The sequence below is a fragment of the Vigna angularis genome, chromosome 6, assembly GCF_016808095.1.
Source record: "Vigna angularis cultivar LongXiaoDou No.4 chromosome 6, ASM1680809v1, whole genome shotgun sequence".
NCBI lineage: Eukaryota > Viridiplantae > Streptophyta > Magnoliopsida > Fabales > Fabaceae > Vigna > Vigna angularis.
In genome coordinates, this window is record NC_068975.1 from 3,835,062 (window position 1) to 3,850,965 (window position 15,904).

Below are 15,904 nucleotides of genomic sequence, written 5' to 3' on the forward strand. Positions count from 1 at the left end.
AGGTCATGTTTGACCTTTCAAAAGTGGAAAAATGTGTTCCTTAGTCTTTAAGGCAAGGGAGTGTCCCATAGATTGTCAATTTCTTGAAACATTATCTTTGTAATATCTAAGAGATCTTCCTTGTTCCCCAAGGAAAAGGAAATGTCTATAGGTTGTCTTAGATTAATATCAAACTTGAGACACCTTAGTGTGCTTTTGTAAGCTCTACTCTTGTGAGAGTGTTATATACTTGATTTTATCTTGAACCTTGGTTTAAGTGGCGACAACTAGCACTTATCTTGGGTGGCCTCGTTCCCAAGTTGCGTGCCTTCCTCTTTTCCCATTCCCTTTATATTCTCTTTATCTTTTAGTTAATTTAGTTTACATTCAAGTTTGCTATTTTGCATAATCGTTGCAAATTTAAAATTGACAAATTGCATAAACTTCTAATTTAGTAAGCATCGTTTATTAAGGATAGTTAATCAATTTTACACACTAAACTTAAGTAACAAACCATGTTAAGGAATCTATTTATATGAATTTAAAATATTTTTTATTGTCTCAATTATTTTAATTACTACATTTAATCTTGTTAGTTGTGTCGTTACTTAACTAACTACAACGGTAAAACTAAAACAAAAAATCTGTCAATCTAAATGTAACAAGATTTTAGATAGACTAAGATGAAAGTCATCAATAAAACTTGGAAAAGAAAAAAGAGACCAAAACGAAAAATTGTTATATTCCAAAAGAAGAAAAGCGTAAATTGAAAATTATACATAACGAACAAACTCCCCATTTTACATAAGGATTATGAGAAATAAAAGTTTTACGATGATTAAATTTTAACTCGGACCAAATGAAAACATCTATCATGTAATGAATGTATTTAAAAACAACAGCCAATATATTGAAAAACATATTATGGGTATAATGATTAGAGATCAGTTCAATTCCTCAAACCCAAATTAATATACAAGGTATAACGCTGCATGCAACAATCAACTTCAGGTGCTTTGCCATGAAGATGTGACAACTTACTCATGAGCTTATCATTCAAACAGGTCTTGTTCATTTTCCAAATCCCATACAGCAATTCTTCCATCCAATCCTGTATATTCGATGTGTAGGCATTAGCAAAAGCAGCCTAAGCAAAAAAATTAACAAAAATTCAGATGACCATCATTCTCTATTAACCTGATGTGCTGAAACGCCTTATCATTTTGCCATGTTCCCCAAGTGGCATAATACAACTACAAAACCCAAAAATCAACCCAGACGTTAGCATTTTATATGAAGTTGCCTGCCTCCAGCTGTCATTTTGTTGCAGGTAGTGGGGCATAAAAAGTGAACAGAACAATGGAAAATATGTAACATAACCAGTCACATTGGAGAAAGTGCGGGGTCATAAAGGATATACATACTTTATGCAGTTCTCATGAACAGTTCCACGAGTTCTTGAAGTTTCAACTGCATCATTGTTCAATCCTTGCTTTGATTGGCCATAAAACTTCACAAATGCCTCAGAGAACTGATTAAAAGACAATTTGACAAATGAAGAAAAGAGTAAACCTCCAGTTAATAACATAAATAGAAATAAACGAAATATCTACAAGCCTAGAACTTATGACCTTGTGCCAACCTATATTAAACTTGATTCAGCTGTCAAAGTTCACATTACAGTGAGGTTTAGATAATACCGAGCAAATACTTAATTACATTTTGTCTCTCCATTGACCAATGTGCAAATTATTTCCCTCACTAAATTTTTGTTCAAGAAAAGCATTAATGAGTTAGAGTAGATTAATTAATACGGGGAGTAGATGACAGAAAACCAGTTAAGGTAGTTGGACATATGAAAAAAGGCCAGTGGTGGCACCAATGCAGAAAGTAGATTACATTGTGGTAGCTAGGCAGGGCTAGGGGTAGGGTTCTTTAGTCAATGATGGATCAGTTCGTTTTCTATTGGATAATTTCTTAATAACTAGTGTGCTTTTGCTTTTAAAAGACTGACCTTTCACAGCTATCTTGTGTAACAATTTACAGTAACTACACTCTAATATTATGATTTTCAGCAGTAGGTTAACCCTTCCTACAGGATATAAATCCCCCGCTAATTGTACTTCCCATTTTCTCTAATATAAATTTCATTTTCATTAAAATATGCAACTAGTAATGTATGTACCTTGAGAGGTAAAAACAACTTCCTTTTATTAATTTGTGGGGTTCAGCTAAAAGCTGGCACGATGTGTCTTCATTAGACGTAAAATGGAAGTTATGAAACCCCCTCAAGCTGACAGCATCATTTTTCGCTGACATTTTCTCTTTGATCTTTCTAATTTGACAAATCTAAATGTGTTAGGAAGAGCACGAATTCTATCTATAAGCCGTCACAACTCGACCAGTATTTTCACGATAGACATTATAATTAATGAAATTGATTTCCAGCATGAGATTCATGTTTCATGTAGTGGAATTATTGAATAATCTTTTGCAAGAAATTCAGTTACCTGTGAACCATATCTTGATCCAGAAGATACTGCTTTCCGTTCTCCCAGATATCTGACAAAACTCCTATTGATAAAAGAACACATCAAAAGATTAGTGAAAATAAACTAGAAACCAAAACAAACACTTTTCTCCCACCTAGAAAGATATTTAAAAGCGTCATTATGTAGAGATGAAAAAACATTAACTCTAGGTCCTAAAGAAAGTAGAAATATTGCATAAAAATAGGCCAAAGTCACGTTTATAAGGAAAATCTCAAACACAAATATCTGAATTTATACGTACCAAATTCCCCTTTCATCTGCCGCAAAAACCATTGGATTGCAATCAAATCCTACACCGATCACTTTTCTCTCAGAAACAAAGAGTACCTGAAAACATGTCATATGATGATCCACCGGTTCCAAAAAAATCAGTAAATATGAAAAAAGGCCTTGGGAAACTAAAAATAGATAGATAGGGTGGATGCTGACCCACATCACGGAGGGGCAAATCACGGAACACAACATTTTGGGCCAAAGGAGAAGGACCAACATCATCAACAAAATATATCATAGAATTGTGACCTGTATAATATTAACAAATATATTTAGTATGTTAGAATCTTGTAAATAAATAAATGCTGCATATTAAGATTAATTAAATAGATTATATAGTTATGTTATGAGCTTCAAATAGTTTTACTAAATATGTTGTAATTATATCCTCGATATTTTGTAATTATGTTTTCTCCCTACAAATTCAATAGCTCCTTCGTGGTCCAGACAAGGAATTTATCCATATGCTCTCCTGTTTCTGTCTCGACATGGTCAAAAAACAAAAGACACAAACAGACTTAATAAAATACAATAAATTGAAGATTTCGTGATTTTATATAAAAGGCTGTTGAAAATCACACATCGACTAGAGATAAGGCTAATTTATAATATATAAGTGGGTGCAAACCTCATCTTACAAGCCGGTTTTATGGGGTTGAGTTAGGCTTAAAGTCCACTCCTTAACATGGTATTAGAACCAGGTTAGAACCTATCCTAGCGATATTTGTTATTTGTTGGGCATATTGTTCCACCCGCTATTTGACCATTATTAGACCATCCATTAATGTCTAATCTCACGCTCGAGATGTATATACCTCGGCGTGAGGGGGGTGTGTTGAAAGTCCCACATCGATTAGAGATAAGCCTAATTTATAATATATAAGTGGGTGCAAACCTCACCTTACAAGCCGATTTTATGGAGTTGAGTTAAGCTTAAAGTCCACTTCTTAACAAAGGTAAATATTTTACTTTAATATAACAGGTGAAAAAATACAGGTGCAAACCATGCAAACCTAAAATACCTAATAGTACCAAAAAGTTTATCTCTAATATTCCTCTTTTATTAAAATATAAAGATGATAACTAATCCTCAGCAGAAGCATCTAACTTTCAGCCATTATCATAAGCTAGCCGAGGATAACCATCCAGAGGAAACAATTTTCTCACCTACATATGCTAGAGTATTGCCACTTGGCGACCACTTGACTCCAAATGTCCAAGATGAAGAGAGATCAAGCTGAACAATCAGCTGTTGAACAACAAAAACAGCATAAGCAGAAGATATACTTAGCCAACAGTCTTTTCATTTCATTTCTCTAATTTTTTCTGTTTTTTTAGGAGGTAGAAGAAAAAAATGTTAAGAAAACTAATTAGATATTCGGTTCATTCTTATAATCTTAAACAAATAAATCCTTTCAGCTGCATTTAGCCACTGATCAGTATGCTAAAATATATAAATCCAGACATCAAACCTTTATAAAGTCTTTTTTTAAAAACAATGCCAGTTTAAACTTTACAATCAACAACAGTTGAATAATTTATTCATAGGATATTTAACAGGCTTTACAAGCCATGTATTTATTGCAACATGTACGCAAATTTATTTACATTAAGCTGATCATATATATATATAAATTTCACATGTGGAATAAGAGTTAAAATTGAACCTCTCCAAATTTTGTATCTGGTGAAGTACCTTTTTTTGAATCCCTGTGCCAATTCAACAAACACTTAAATTGGAATGATATAAAAAACATAAACAGAAAAAGTCAGCCACATCAAAGATCCTTTTATCATACTTTGCATCAACGCCTTTAATAAATGTGGAGAATACTCGGCATTTTCCATCTGTGGATGTTGTCGCAAGAAGAATCTGCAGGTAAAACAAACAGATGTTGCGCATAGGGTTCTTTTACATCACATACAAAATATATTTCAAAACACAACTATCTAAAGTTGTGAAAAAACACAGTTATCCAAAATTTGATAAGGAAACTAATAATGTAACGGGCCAAGACGTTGTCTGGGTAAAACAATAGAGGAAGAGGAATTTAGAAAACAGCAGACAAATATCATATATCTAAAGTATAGGATTACATATAAATCATAATAGCAATCAACAAATCTAGCCATATACAGCCATTTTGAGAATTTTCAGCAAGCCAAGCAAATGGAACCTAACTTAGAGCTGACTTGGTATATAAATAAAGCTTTTAATAACTACTATAAATAGAAGCAAACACTCGGAATCGACTTAGCTATATATTTATTTGAATATCTCTCTCTCTGATGGAATCGACTTAGTTATATATTTATTTGAATCTCTGTGTGTGTGTGTGTGTGTTAGAAAGACAGACTAACATTATCTGGATGCCAAGAAACACTTGTCACCGAAGAATTGTGTTTTTTCCTGATGAGTTTGCTGACCCACCTACAAAAAAGATAAAAATATAAAATAAAGTAATAAACTGAAAACAAAAGAAAGATCTAAGAACTATTTTGAAAGTTTGATGTTCCAATTATATCAACTGTGTCCACATCTATGATACATGGATACAATACAAGCATTAGATATGACACACATCTGACACGACAATTCATTTCATCTTAAGGAATATAGGATACGGTAATTTGATACATTTAAAGTATATATCTATGCATGTATATAATTCACAACAAAATAAACGTTATATCTATGCATGTATATAATTCACAAAATAAAATAAATGTTATTATAACTTTTTCAATAAACCATATTAAAACTGAAAATCATTATTAAATTTATCAAAATGTATATACAATAGTGAGAGAGAGTTGTTTCTATCAACATTTGCTGTCACAGCACAGAGATTATCCAATTATTTTCAGGTAGATGTAAGCATTATTATTTAAAAATCGCCATGTTTGGCATCCCTTATTGTTTCTCTAGTTAGTTCGTTAGTTTTCAGGATAATCAATATATTTCTCTCTCTCTCTAGGCATGCAGGCAGGTATGAAGAGATCCTTTTGCTGATGGAGTTAATTAACAATAGCCTAATCAATGTCAATTTTCCACAACTAAGTCGTTCAATGTAGTGACATTTACATCTTTGAAACCCCAAGATTCAAAATCAAAAAAATTTGACTGGACTTCACTGGATTTAATAGGGGTTTTAATGAAACCACGGGTAAGTTTTCAATTTTCAGGATGCTCTAAAAGTTGGGTAATCCATTGGTCATGGTGGTGTTACTGAGGAAAAGTCAAACCACAGACAACGCATGGAACAGGGTTATATCCACTGAAAATGACAAATAACCACACTAAATAGGTTTCTTTTTTATTGTAGCTAGATGCCAAAGAACTAGTGAAGTACAGTGCAAGGAAGCATCGACAAACCAGTTGTTGTCCTGTTCATAGTAACATATACAAGTAGTTTTGGCTCCACTTCCCACTGCAAATTTGTTTTCTGTCAACATAATTTGGAAATGCATCATAACCGTAAGATATAACTTCTAACAACAGTTTACAAAATAGTTAACATAAAAGGTTTAGAAAACTATTCTAGAAAAACTACAAAAAAAAGAAGATATTACAAAGAAGGTGCAAGCCATAATTACAAAGAAGATATTACAAAGAAGATATTACAAAAAAGAAGATATTACAAAGAAGATATTACAGTGCAAGGAAGGGCAAAAATGGCATCTTGGAGGATCAAACCTCCCATATTTACACCCATGACTTGAATGGGGTAAAATTTGATCGTATACAAAATTACACCAGACGTTCATGGAAAAGGCATAACTAATGTTGGCTTATGATAGCCTCTTAGTAATTAAATCTTCCAACACAGACACAAAGTGAAATCTAACCGTACAGAGGGTGGAGAAGGAAGCGACTTTTCAACCCAACACAATTATTTTAAATTATGGGATGACTTGGACACAAAACTTGCTTACCTAACTTAGAAGACATACAATTTATACCTTATTATTTTCCCTGCATAAAGTTTCATGAATATATAATCATATCTCTACTTAAGAAAAAGGTAGAGAAACTGAACCATGGCAACATGTTTAATACCTTTCGGACTCCACTGAACACAAAGAGCAGCACGGTTTAGTCTAAGGATAACAAGAGTTGGCACCCATTCTGATGCTTCAAGGTTCCAAACATATCTACAAAGAACGCATGGTTTGCATATAAACTTGTTATTATGTAGTGTGTTTATATAAAAAATGCAATGTTCAAAAGTCACCAAGACCTAGGGTGACAAGTCTAATGTTCTAAATCACACAGACACTCACGAATTCCGATCATGGGATGCAGTAACTATTTTATTTGATCTTGCACTCCAGTCCATTGAAGAAATTACCTGGTCATGCTGAGGAAGAAAAAAGCCAAGAAATGAAACTATTCATAAAATCTCTAACCAAATTAGTTAACCATTATAAACAGAACTGGATTTGGAAAAGAAAATCAATCATTTGTTATTGGCATCAGAGTTGACTTATTGACAAAGAATATGATACAACTTATTGCTTGCATATTGCATTCATTCTGTTAGGACACAACCTCCTATAATGAAGGTCCATACAAGAACAAACAAGGGAAAAGGAAAATGCAGCTATTTGTTTTAATTCAAACAGCTGTGAAATCTGTTAGTTAAGTTGTTGAGTTGGGAAATTTGTATAAATATAGGTGGGTTTTCAGGTTTGGTAGGAGGGACAAGATTAGTTGATTAGTGGGACGTTCCTGGACCCTCAAAGTGCCAGGGGTGTGTCTGTATAGGAATTTCCTTATCTTGGTTTCAGTGGTGGGAAATGTGCAATCCAAACCAATCTTGAGTTGTTTTCAAGAACACACTTATCCAGAGGTTTCAACCAGTTTTGATGGGAGACCATTTCGAATTGTTGTTGGCTCTGAAGGAGGAGAACTCCATGAGTGAAGTCATCACTCAATTTGAATGATTTGCTAGAGTTATTAAGGGATTGGATGAACAGTATTTGATAAAGATTTTTTCAAATGGGCTGCGGGAAGAGATTAGAGCAGAATTGAAATTGTATAAAACAACAAATCTTTCAGAAATAATGAATAAAGCCCATGCTATTGAAGGGAAAAGTATAGTGGCAGCAAAGGTAGCAAGGGATTAGAGACACAGGAGGGGGTAGGAGTTTTCCCTATTCAAAGAGGAACAAAGGAATTGATAACAGCACCTCCAAGATCAAAGATAGCAACTAATTCAGCACCACCCAAATCATCGGCAGAAGCAAATTCTTTTTCTCAATCTGTTACCAGCAAGGGAAATAAGGAGGAAAAGGCTAACAGTGATGGCCACAACAGAGACAACTTTGAAAGGTTGACACAGTCAAAGCTCCAAGAACAGACAACTCAATGACATGTTGTTAACTGAAGGGCAAGAGAAAGGACAGCATGAAAATGGAGGAAGTTTCTATAATGGCTAAACTTTTCTCAATTCCACCTTGAGAACAAGGTGAATCTTTCTGGGCTGGGTACTGTTAGGACACAACCTCCTATTATGAAGGTCCATAAAAGAAGAAACAAGGGAAAAGAAAAATGCAGCTATTTGTTTTAATTCAAACAGCTCTGAAATTTGTTATTTAAGTTGTTGTGTTGGGAAACTTGTATAAATATAGGTGTGTTTTCAAGATTGGGAGGGAGGGAGAAAATTAGTTGATTAGTGGGACGTTCCTGGACCCTCAAAGTGTGTGCCTGTAAAGGAATTTCTGAAACTTCTATACGCAATTCTCAATTCCTTTGTTTGAGTTTCCCTTCTTTCTTTCTTTTTTTGAGTTTCTGATCCAGTTTCTATGACATTCTTACAGCACTTCCAATCATTTCTGACAATCGAACTTAACCATTTTAATCATTAAGTATCAAAAAGACCAGTTTTACATATCTTCTACTGTGATCAAATCCTGAAGCAAGAGTACAAAATTAATAACATTATTTTAATTGAAAAAAAAAGGCAGAAATATTAGCACAATACCTTTTGAAGAACATACACCTTTTCCCATTTTTCTTCAACCAACCTATAGATGTGCACTTCATTATTGTTTGGACATAAAGCAACCACTACAGAAGGAGATAACTATATTATAATATTTGAAGAAATATTCGAAGAATTAACAAAAGCAGTAATAATATGCCTTAAAGACGATAAAAAGATTTGTTATTTTAAGCCCCATAAACAGTACTCTTTATCTTCAAATATAATATGATACATTAAATGCTAAAATGTTTTGCATATCATATTCATGAAACAGTAAAACTGCAGGAGATCATATTTGCACGATAAAAAGAAAATCTTGAAGCATCTTAAATTATTTCCATTGTTTGATGAGCTTTATAACAATTATGTCTTGGACAAAATCATCAACTTGGTCCAAAGCAACAACTTAAAATTATTTTCCTAGCATTAATGCATTAGCAACAAGCAAATAAATATCAGAAAATATTCACACCATAACTTTCCTAATTGAGATCAAACTTCCAAGTTCAAACGTATTTTGATAACACAATTCAAGAGAATAGTGGTCAATCTTGGATTGTAGCACAGAGAGGCCAACTGTAAAAAACACTATAGCAGGATAGTACAAAACGAGATGGCAATATACCACTTACCAAATAATCAAAAAAGAAATTAAAAAATTAAATAAAATATTCGGAATCAAAGTCATATTCATTATTAATAAGTCATGGACAAAAAGAATAGAACAGTCGAGCGTTGAGAGACAAAACGTGATTGGGTAAACAGAGAATGAGCAGCTGGGGATAGGAAATGCATGATTGAGAAAACACAAGACTCGGTGACCAGAAATACTAGTAAATGCTGGGAATGGTCATAGGTACTGCCAAGAATCAATGAATTTGAGCTCATGAGGGTAGACAAGACAAGCATAGGCTTAGTCGATCAATAATGACTGCATAGGAACAAAGGAGGGTCTTCAATATTATAAAGCCAGCTAGAAAATGATAAATTTTAGAGATTCCACATTGACTAGTGGTGTGATTAAAATCAAATATATAAGGGACATGTAAGCTTCAACTTACAAGTTCATTTTGTGAGGCTGAGTTTAACCTAAACTCCTTCTAAGATGGTCTCAAATCTTATTTTAGCACCCATTGTTGGGTTTAACATGTTATATGTTGTAAGGCAACTATTGGACTACCCATTAACATATAGTCTCACTTACAATGTCCAATTCTTAGTGTAAAAGAAGTATGTTGGAGATTTCATATTGACTAGTTTTATGGCTAGAATAGAGATATAAGTGGGATGCAATCCTTTCTTACAGGGTTTTGTGATGTTAATTTAACCTAAAACTCCTTCTAAGAATGAAAATATTACAATAAAAGGGTTGGAAGAGTCCAAAAATGGGCCAAAATGGGGCTTTACCCTCCATGTGAGGAAGAGAAGTAAGAATAGCCCCAATTTTAGCTACAGTTTGCAATGCAACACACATGATGTTGAAGAGCTCCAGAACTCTCCGTTTTTAAACATCAATTTCGACGATTTCAAGCATCCAAAAAAAGGGAACTAAACTTATTACTCAACCTCCTAACTTCTCCCCTCCCCTTGTACAAAAATTTCACATTGCACACTTCAACTTCTAATACCTCTCCCTCAAGTTCTTCAACACATCCTTTGTTCTGCTTTGGGTCCACAACTTAGTACCTCTCGCTCAAGTTTACATACATCCATGATTGAGGTTATATAATATAACCAAGTCCATTTTCCATCTTAAACAATAACATTCTCCCACCATCACAAAGCAGAATAGCATGTGCAAAACTCAAATAAATTCAAATCAGAAACCAATGGCATCCTAGTTAAAGTAAAAGAAAACATCAACACTCAACACGCAGGGATTATCAGCTTCGTCATCGAACAATGTTTATGCAGAAGGTTTCCAGTTTCCACAAACCACAAACCGCGCTCGATTTCAAATGCAAAAGCGCAAAAGAAAACAAAAAATCGGATCCAATCAAAATCGCATCTACAAAATAAAAAAACTCCACATTCCATCGACGAACAGAACACATCCATAATTCAAACCACCGCCAAATAGGATTTCCTAAAAATTGGTAAAAGAAATAAGAAAAACGAATGGCATACTCGGTTCACTATCGAAACAGTGAATTTTGTCCGAATTCAAACAGAAAAAAAAAATTGAATTAGAGAGAGAGAGGATAATTACTAGATTGATCAGCGCTCCAGGCGTGGCAAGTGATGCATTGCGCGAATTGGTGAACCGCCGTAACCGCCATTATGTCTCTTCCAATCTTGTGCAGTGAATGAAACAAAACGAGATCTGGTGGTGAAGAGAAGCGAAGAAGGTTATCTTAGGGATTGTTTGGGTGCGCAAGAGAGACCGAGCTAACCATCAATCAGTGCTGGCTTGCCGTGTTAAGGAGACGAAGATGAGTATATGCCTCTGTTTACGTGCTTAACTAAAACTTACTTTCACACGTGCTTTTCATTTGTGTAAATTATACTATTCACATCCTTTTTTGTTTTTCTTAGGTTTAATTTCGGAGGTGTCTATTCATGCATATTTATTAAAATTAAGTTAATAATATTTTTGCCGTAAATTATTGTGTACGACGTTAACTTTTTTGTGCCTGATGGCATGTTGAGGTATTATTTAATAACTTCGTTGGTACAGTAAGAGGTCATGATGTGGATTTATTTTATTTTAAGTTTAAAATAAAATAAGCTCGTAATCGCTCCCCCTTTAACTCCGTCATTGTTCTTTGGGGATTCAGCAATGACTCTGTTGCCGAACACGAAGGCTCCAACACCTTTGAGCTCTTTCACGATGATGGCAATGGCACTAGCCCCGTCCGCTCCCGCTCACCATGTTGGAGTTCCTCCTCTGTTCAGGTTTCGGCCGCATACTCGAGCAGTTCACATAGATCGAGATGAACGGTGTGCTACCACGAGTTAAAGGGGACGCTAAATATGCAAACATATTTACCCTGGTGTTAATGCAATCAATCATCGTATCTAGTCCAGGCCATGATGGAGGTATGTGCAGATGGATGCTCAAAAGTTTTGGTTTTCATTCTTGGGTTTTGCCTAATTTCAAAAATTATGTTTCTGGGTTCAAACAAATATACCTCAAATCTCATTACTGTAAAAATCAATAATTTTCCTTTAAAATTCATTGATTTTGGATGATACTGTGTGAAGGATGTATCGAAGAATGGGGTTCTAGCAGTGTTGATGAATTGTGTTTTCACCTCTTTTTCGTTTCTCACCTTTTTCTTCTTTCTGTTTCGTTATACTTTTCTTTTCCAATAAATTGCATGGATCAGGCAAGGTCAAGATCGGAATCAACGGTACACCATATTCATCCTCTATTCTCCCTTCTCTTCCTTTATATCAATTCAACACTTTTTCAACTGTTTCATTTTCGTTTTTCTTTTTGATATTTATTTATTTGAAATGTAACAGGATTTGGAAGAATTGGCCATTTGGTGGCCAGGCTGGCTCTTCAGAAAGACGATGTGGAACTCGTTGTTGTTAATGATCCCTTCATCACCATCGATTACATGGTACACACCTTTTCTTCTCCCTCACTATGAGCACTATAACATGATTTACGGTTCAGATTGGCAAGGTTTTTCATTTGTAAATTGTTATTGGCCGTTAGATCTGGTTGTTCGCCATGTTTGGTTGCGTCTGTAGACACCCATTCTGCGATTGGTCCTTGCCCACTGTCTTATATAAATGTTGTCTTTCTCAGGGACGAATCCGAGGGCAAGTTGAAGAGAATTCTTGAAGGAGAACGATGGCGGGGTTAAAGGGGGAGTGGTTGCCAGCTTATTTTATTTTAAACTTTTTTTAAACTTAAAATCAAATAAATCCACATCGTGACCTCTTACTGTGCCATGGAGTTATTAAATGATACCTTAGCATGCCACCAGGCAAGAAAGTTAACATTGTCCATAGCAATTAACAACAAGCGCATTATTGACTCAATTTTACAAAAAAAGGGACCCAATTGAGCACTTTCAAAATACGAGAACGTAATTGACACGAATCTGCAGAAATAGGGACCTCCGAATGATTAAACATTTTTCTTAATTGACAAACATCTCTCGTTTGTTTCAAAAATATTATACTTGGCTTAATAGCCTATTTTGTCCCCAATTTTGTTGAATAATGTCAATTCAGTCCCTCGTTTTAAAAGTGTTTGAAAATGGTCCTCACTTATTAAATTTTGCCTCAAAATAGTTCCTTCCGTTAAATAGAAACAAACAGAGTTAAGGGATTGATTAATTGGAAGAATGCAGTGGTAACGTGTCATTTTTATATTGTATGTGTGGTGACGTGTTACGTTGTTAGAGGTTAAACTGGATATTAAAGATAGGATTTTTTTAATTGGGGAAAATTTGATTTAGGGCATTTTGCATTTGTGCGAGAGAAGAGAGAATCGTTATTGTTTGTTACTCACCCTTCCAAATACGAAATTGTTCGTCCCCGCTTTCATCACACTACAACCATCACCCACTACCATTTCACCTCTGCCTCTATCGCCCAATCTAGAAGACTTCATGCCCACGCCCTCCCAGCTCCTCAACCATGCCATGTAGGAAGAAGAAGATGAAGACTCGGGGAAGGACTTTGGAACTGTGTAAGAAGAAGATGAAGCATGGAGGATGAGGATGGAGCTGGTGCGGGAGGAGGTGGAGGGCGGAGGGGGGCTGGGATCAGTAGGGGAAGATGGGGACGGATTAAGTGACTTTTTTTCATAAAAAGTCATAATAATTTTGCTCAATTTTTAATTGCTTTTTTTATTGTTCATTCAACACATGAAAATTGAGTAAAATTACATGACGTTCACTGAATCTGTCCCAGGAAGATGGGGCGGCCGAATCTTGTCTTTGATTCACTTCCCAATTTGGGAACCTTCTCTTTCAGCTTCCCCTTCCAAATCCAAACCTAGAAAAATTCGGAACCTTCTCTTTCAACTTTCCCTTCCAAATTGAAACTTAGAAAAATTTGTCTTTGATTGGTGGCCGTGGAGGTGCTACGTGGGGCTTGGTTTGGGTGAATGGAGGTGATGAAATGTGTGTGCTATTGGTGATCGTGGATGGTTCAAGAAGAGAGGTGAAGAGATTTTTGTGTGTGGAATTAGGCAGTCTACAACTTTCCCTTCCAAATCCAAACCTAGAAAAAATTGTCTTTTGATTGGTGGCTATGGAGGTGTTGTGTGGGCTTGGGGTTTAGGTGAATGGAGGTGATGAAGTATTTGTCTGCTATTGGGGAGTGTGGATGGTTCAAGAAGTGAGTGATGAGTCAATATTTTATTGACTTCACTTAGCTTATTGTACCAAAATTAATCAGGGAATTGGGCTTAATTGTCGAGTATTTTTTCCATTTTTGCTAATTGTGCTTAATTTGACCAGAAATTCTAATTTTAATTAATTTGAATTATTTGAGTTAATTATTCGCATTAGTAATTTCAAGGAAAATTTTGGAAATAAATTTGGGACATTTGAAGGTTAAATGAAAAATGGCTAAGATGCATTGGCTCAATTGCCATTTTTATTTTCGCTGGCTGCCACATGAATGTTGTGTCAACTTGTGTGTCTTCGTTTGAGTTCAATTCTTATCCGTTTTCTATGCAATTTTTTTTCATAGTTTTGTCTGGATGTCTATTTTCATGTATAGTTTTTACTTTGTTCGAATTCATTATGTGTTGTTCCCAGTAAATGTTTTACTCTTCTGTGTCAGTCCAGCAAAGGGAAGAGGTAAGGTCTTGGCTTGATTTAACTTAGGAAGCACACATGCAGCCTTGTAGCTTGTCCATTCTTCATCCAGCATTCAATACATTTCCAGCAAGCATAAGGCATGGCCTTTGGGAAGAAATACTACACATGGTTATCCAATGGAAAGCCACGGCCATTCACTTTGTTGGGAGAAACATATGCTAATTTATTTGGTGGCCCTTGGTGACTCATTTTTACATGTAAACCAATACACATCATTCGGCAATATCACACAAAATGGAGGCTTATTTCTCTTAGTGCGAGCCACCACACTCTTTCTTGGTGTTTGGAAGCAAGTGGAAATGAGGAAGAGCACCAAGAAAGCTCACGGGAAAGAGGAGCTCTTTGTTGTCACGGCTGGATGGAGAGGAAGCATACTGCAGATTTCATTAAGGAAGGGAGGCAGCTGCAACCAGTTGCTTTAGAGCAAGAAGAAGAAGAACATCAGCGTTTTGGAAGAGCACATGCGAAGCTTGAACTCATTTTCTTTCTGGAGGAAGCACACGTTGCTGCTGCCACGTCCAGCTTTAACAAATAGAAGCACATGGATATAGAAGATGAGAGAAAGGTGTTACGAGAAAAAGAAAAGCACGTCCAGCGTTTGTGTAAGGAGTGAACGGAATTGCTGATTTACTTTGCTGCAAGGAAGAGAGCACCAAAATTGCTTGCTGCCACATTATTATATTCAATTTTGTTTTGAATGAAAAAGACAAAAAGAAGTGGTGTTGGATGGAATAGAAGAGAAGTCACGTTTGGTGTGTGCAAGTGAAGGGCCCATGAATTATTTCTATGTAAGTGGTGCATGGACGGCTGGAATGGAGCTCCCACATAGAGACAAATGTCTCTCATTACCAAAATAAATAGGAGTGTTGGTGTGCAAAGTGTAGAGGTTCAGAGTTTGGAGTGTAGGGGAAGCCGTGGAAGAGGTTTTCAGCAAAGGAATAAGACAGTAGCAACAGCTGGAATGGACAGTTAAGGGACTGGAACAGATGAAAATCACGGTACAGATGGAAGGCTACGGTTGAGCACTACACGTTAGGTTCCAATTTAATTTTCTTTGTTGTAATAATTTTGTGTACAATTTAAATTCAATTCAAAGTTTGGTTAATTTTATGTTTCTGAAACTTTAATTCTGTTTTACTGTTTTTATTTTTACTGCTGTAATTTAATTTCTGCTGTATTTTAATTTCTGTATTACGTTTTTATGCAATTTAATTTCTATTGCTACTTAATTACTGCATGTTGATTATATCATTTACAATTATTCACTGCAATTTCCTTTTACTGTTTTTACTGTTTTTAAAAATTTACTGTTTTATGT

General features: G+C 35.2%; 1 protein-coding gene across 4 annotated transcripts; it reads right to left on the reverse strand.

Moving 5' to 3' along the window:
* Nucleotides 1-849: 849 nt before the first annotated feature.
* Nucleotides 850-11,263, reverse strand: LOC108343237 (actin-related protein 2/3 complex subunit 1B). 4 transcript variants are annotated; one of them, XM_017581378.2, is made up of 15 exons: nt 11,004-11,262; nt 8,792-8,877; nt 7,089-7,165; nt 6,865-6,959; nt 6,181-6,250; nt 5,166-5,235; nt 4,604-4,677; nt 4,472-4,514; nt 3,972-4,053; nt 2,965-3,053; nt 2,773-2,858; nt 2,490-2,553; nt 1,404-1,510; nt 1,177-1,232; nt 850-1,090 (listed from the first exon to the last, which is right to left on the reverse strand). In XM_017581378.2, the coding sequence occupies exons 1-15, from the start codon at nt 11,071-11,073 to the stop codon at nt 1,032-1,034; spliced, it is 1,128 nt and encodes a 375-aa protein (XP_017436867.1). In that variant the 5' UTR covers nt 11,074-11,262; the 3' UTR covers nt 850-1,031. The 4 variants fall into 4 exon arrangements, with proteins under 4 accessions (XP_017436867.1, XP_052734662.1, XP_052734660.1 ...); XM_052878702.1 differs by having other exon boundaries at nt 8,792-8,834; nt 11,004-11,261; XM_052878700.1 differs by lacking the exon at nt 7,089-7,165 and having other exon boundaries at nt 8,792-8,834; nt 11,004-11,263.
* Between the last annotated feature and the right edge of the window lie 4,641 nt (nt 11,264-15,904).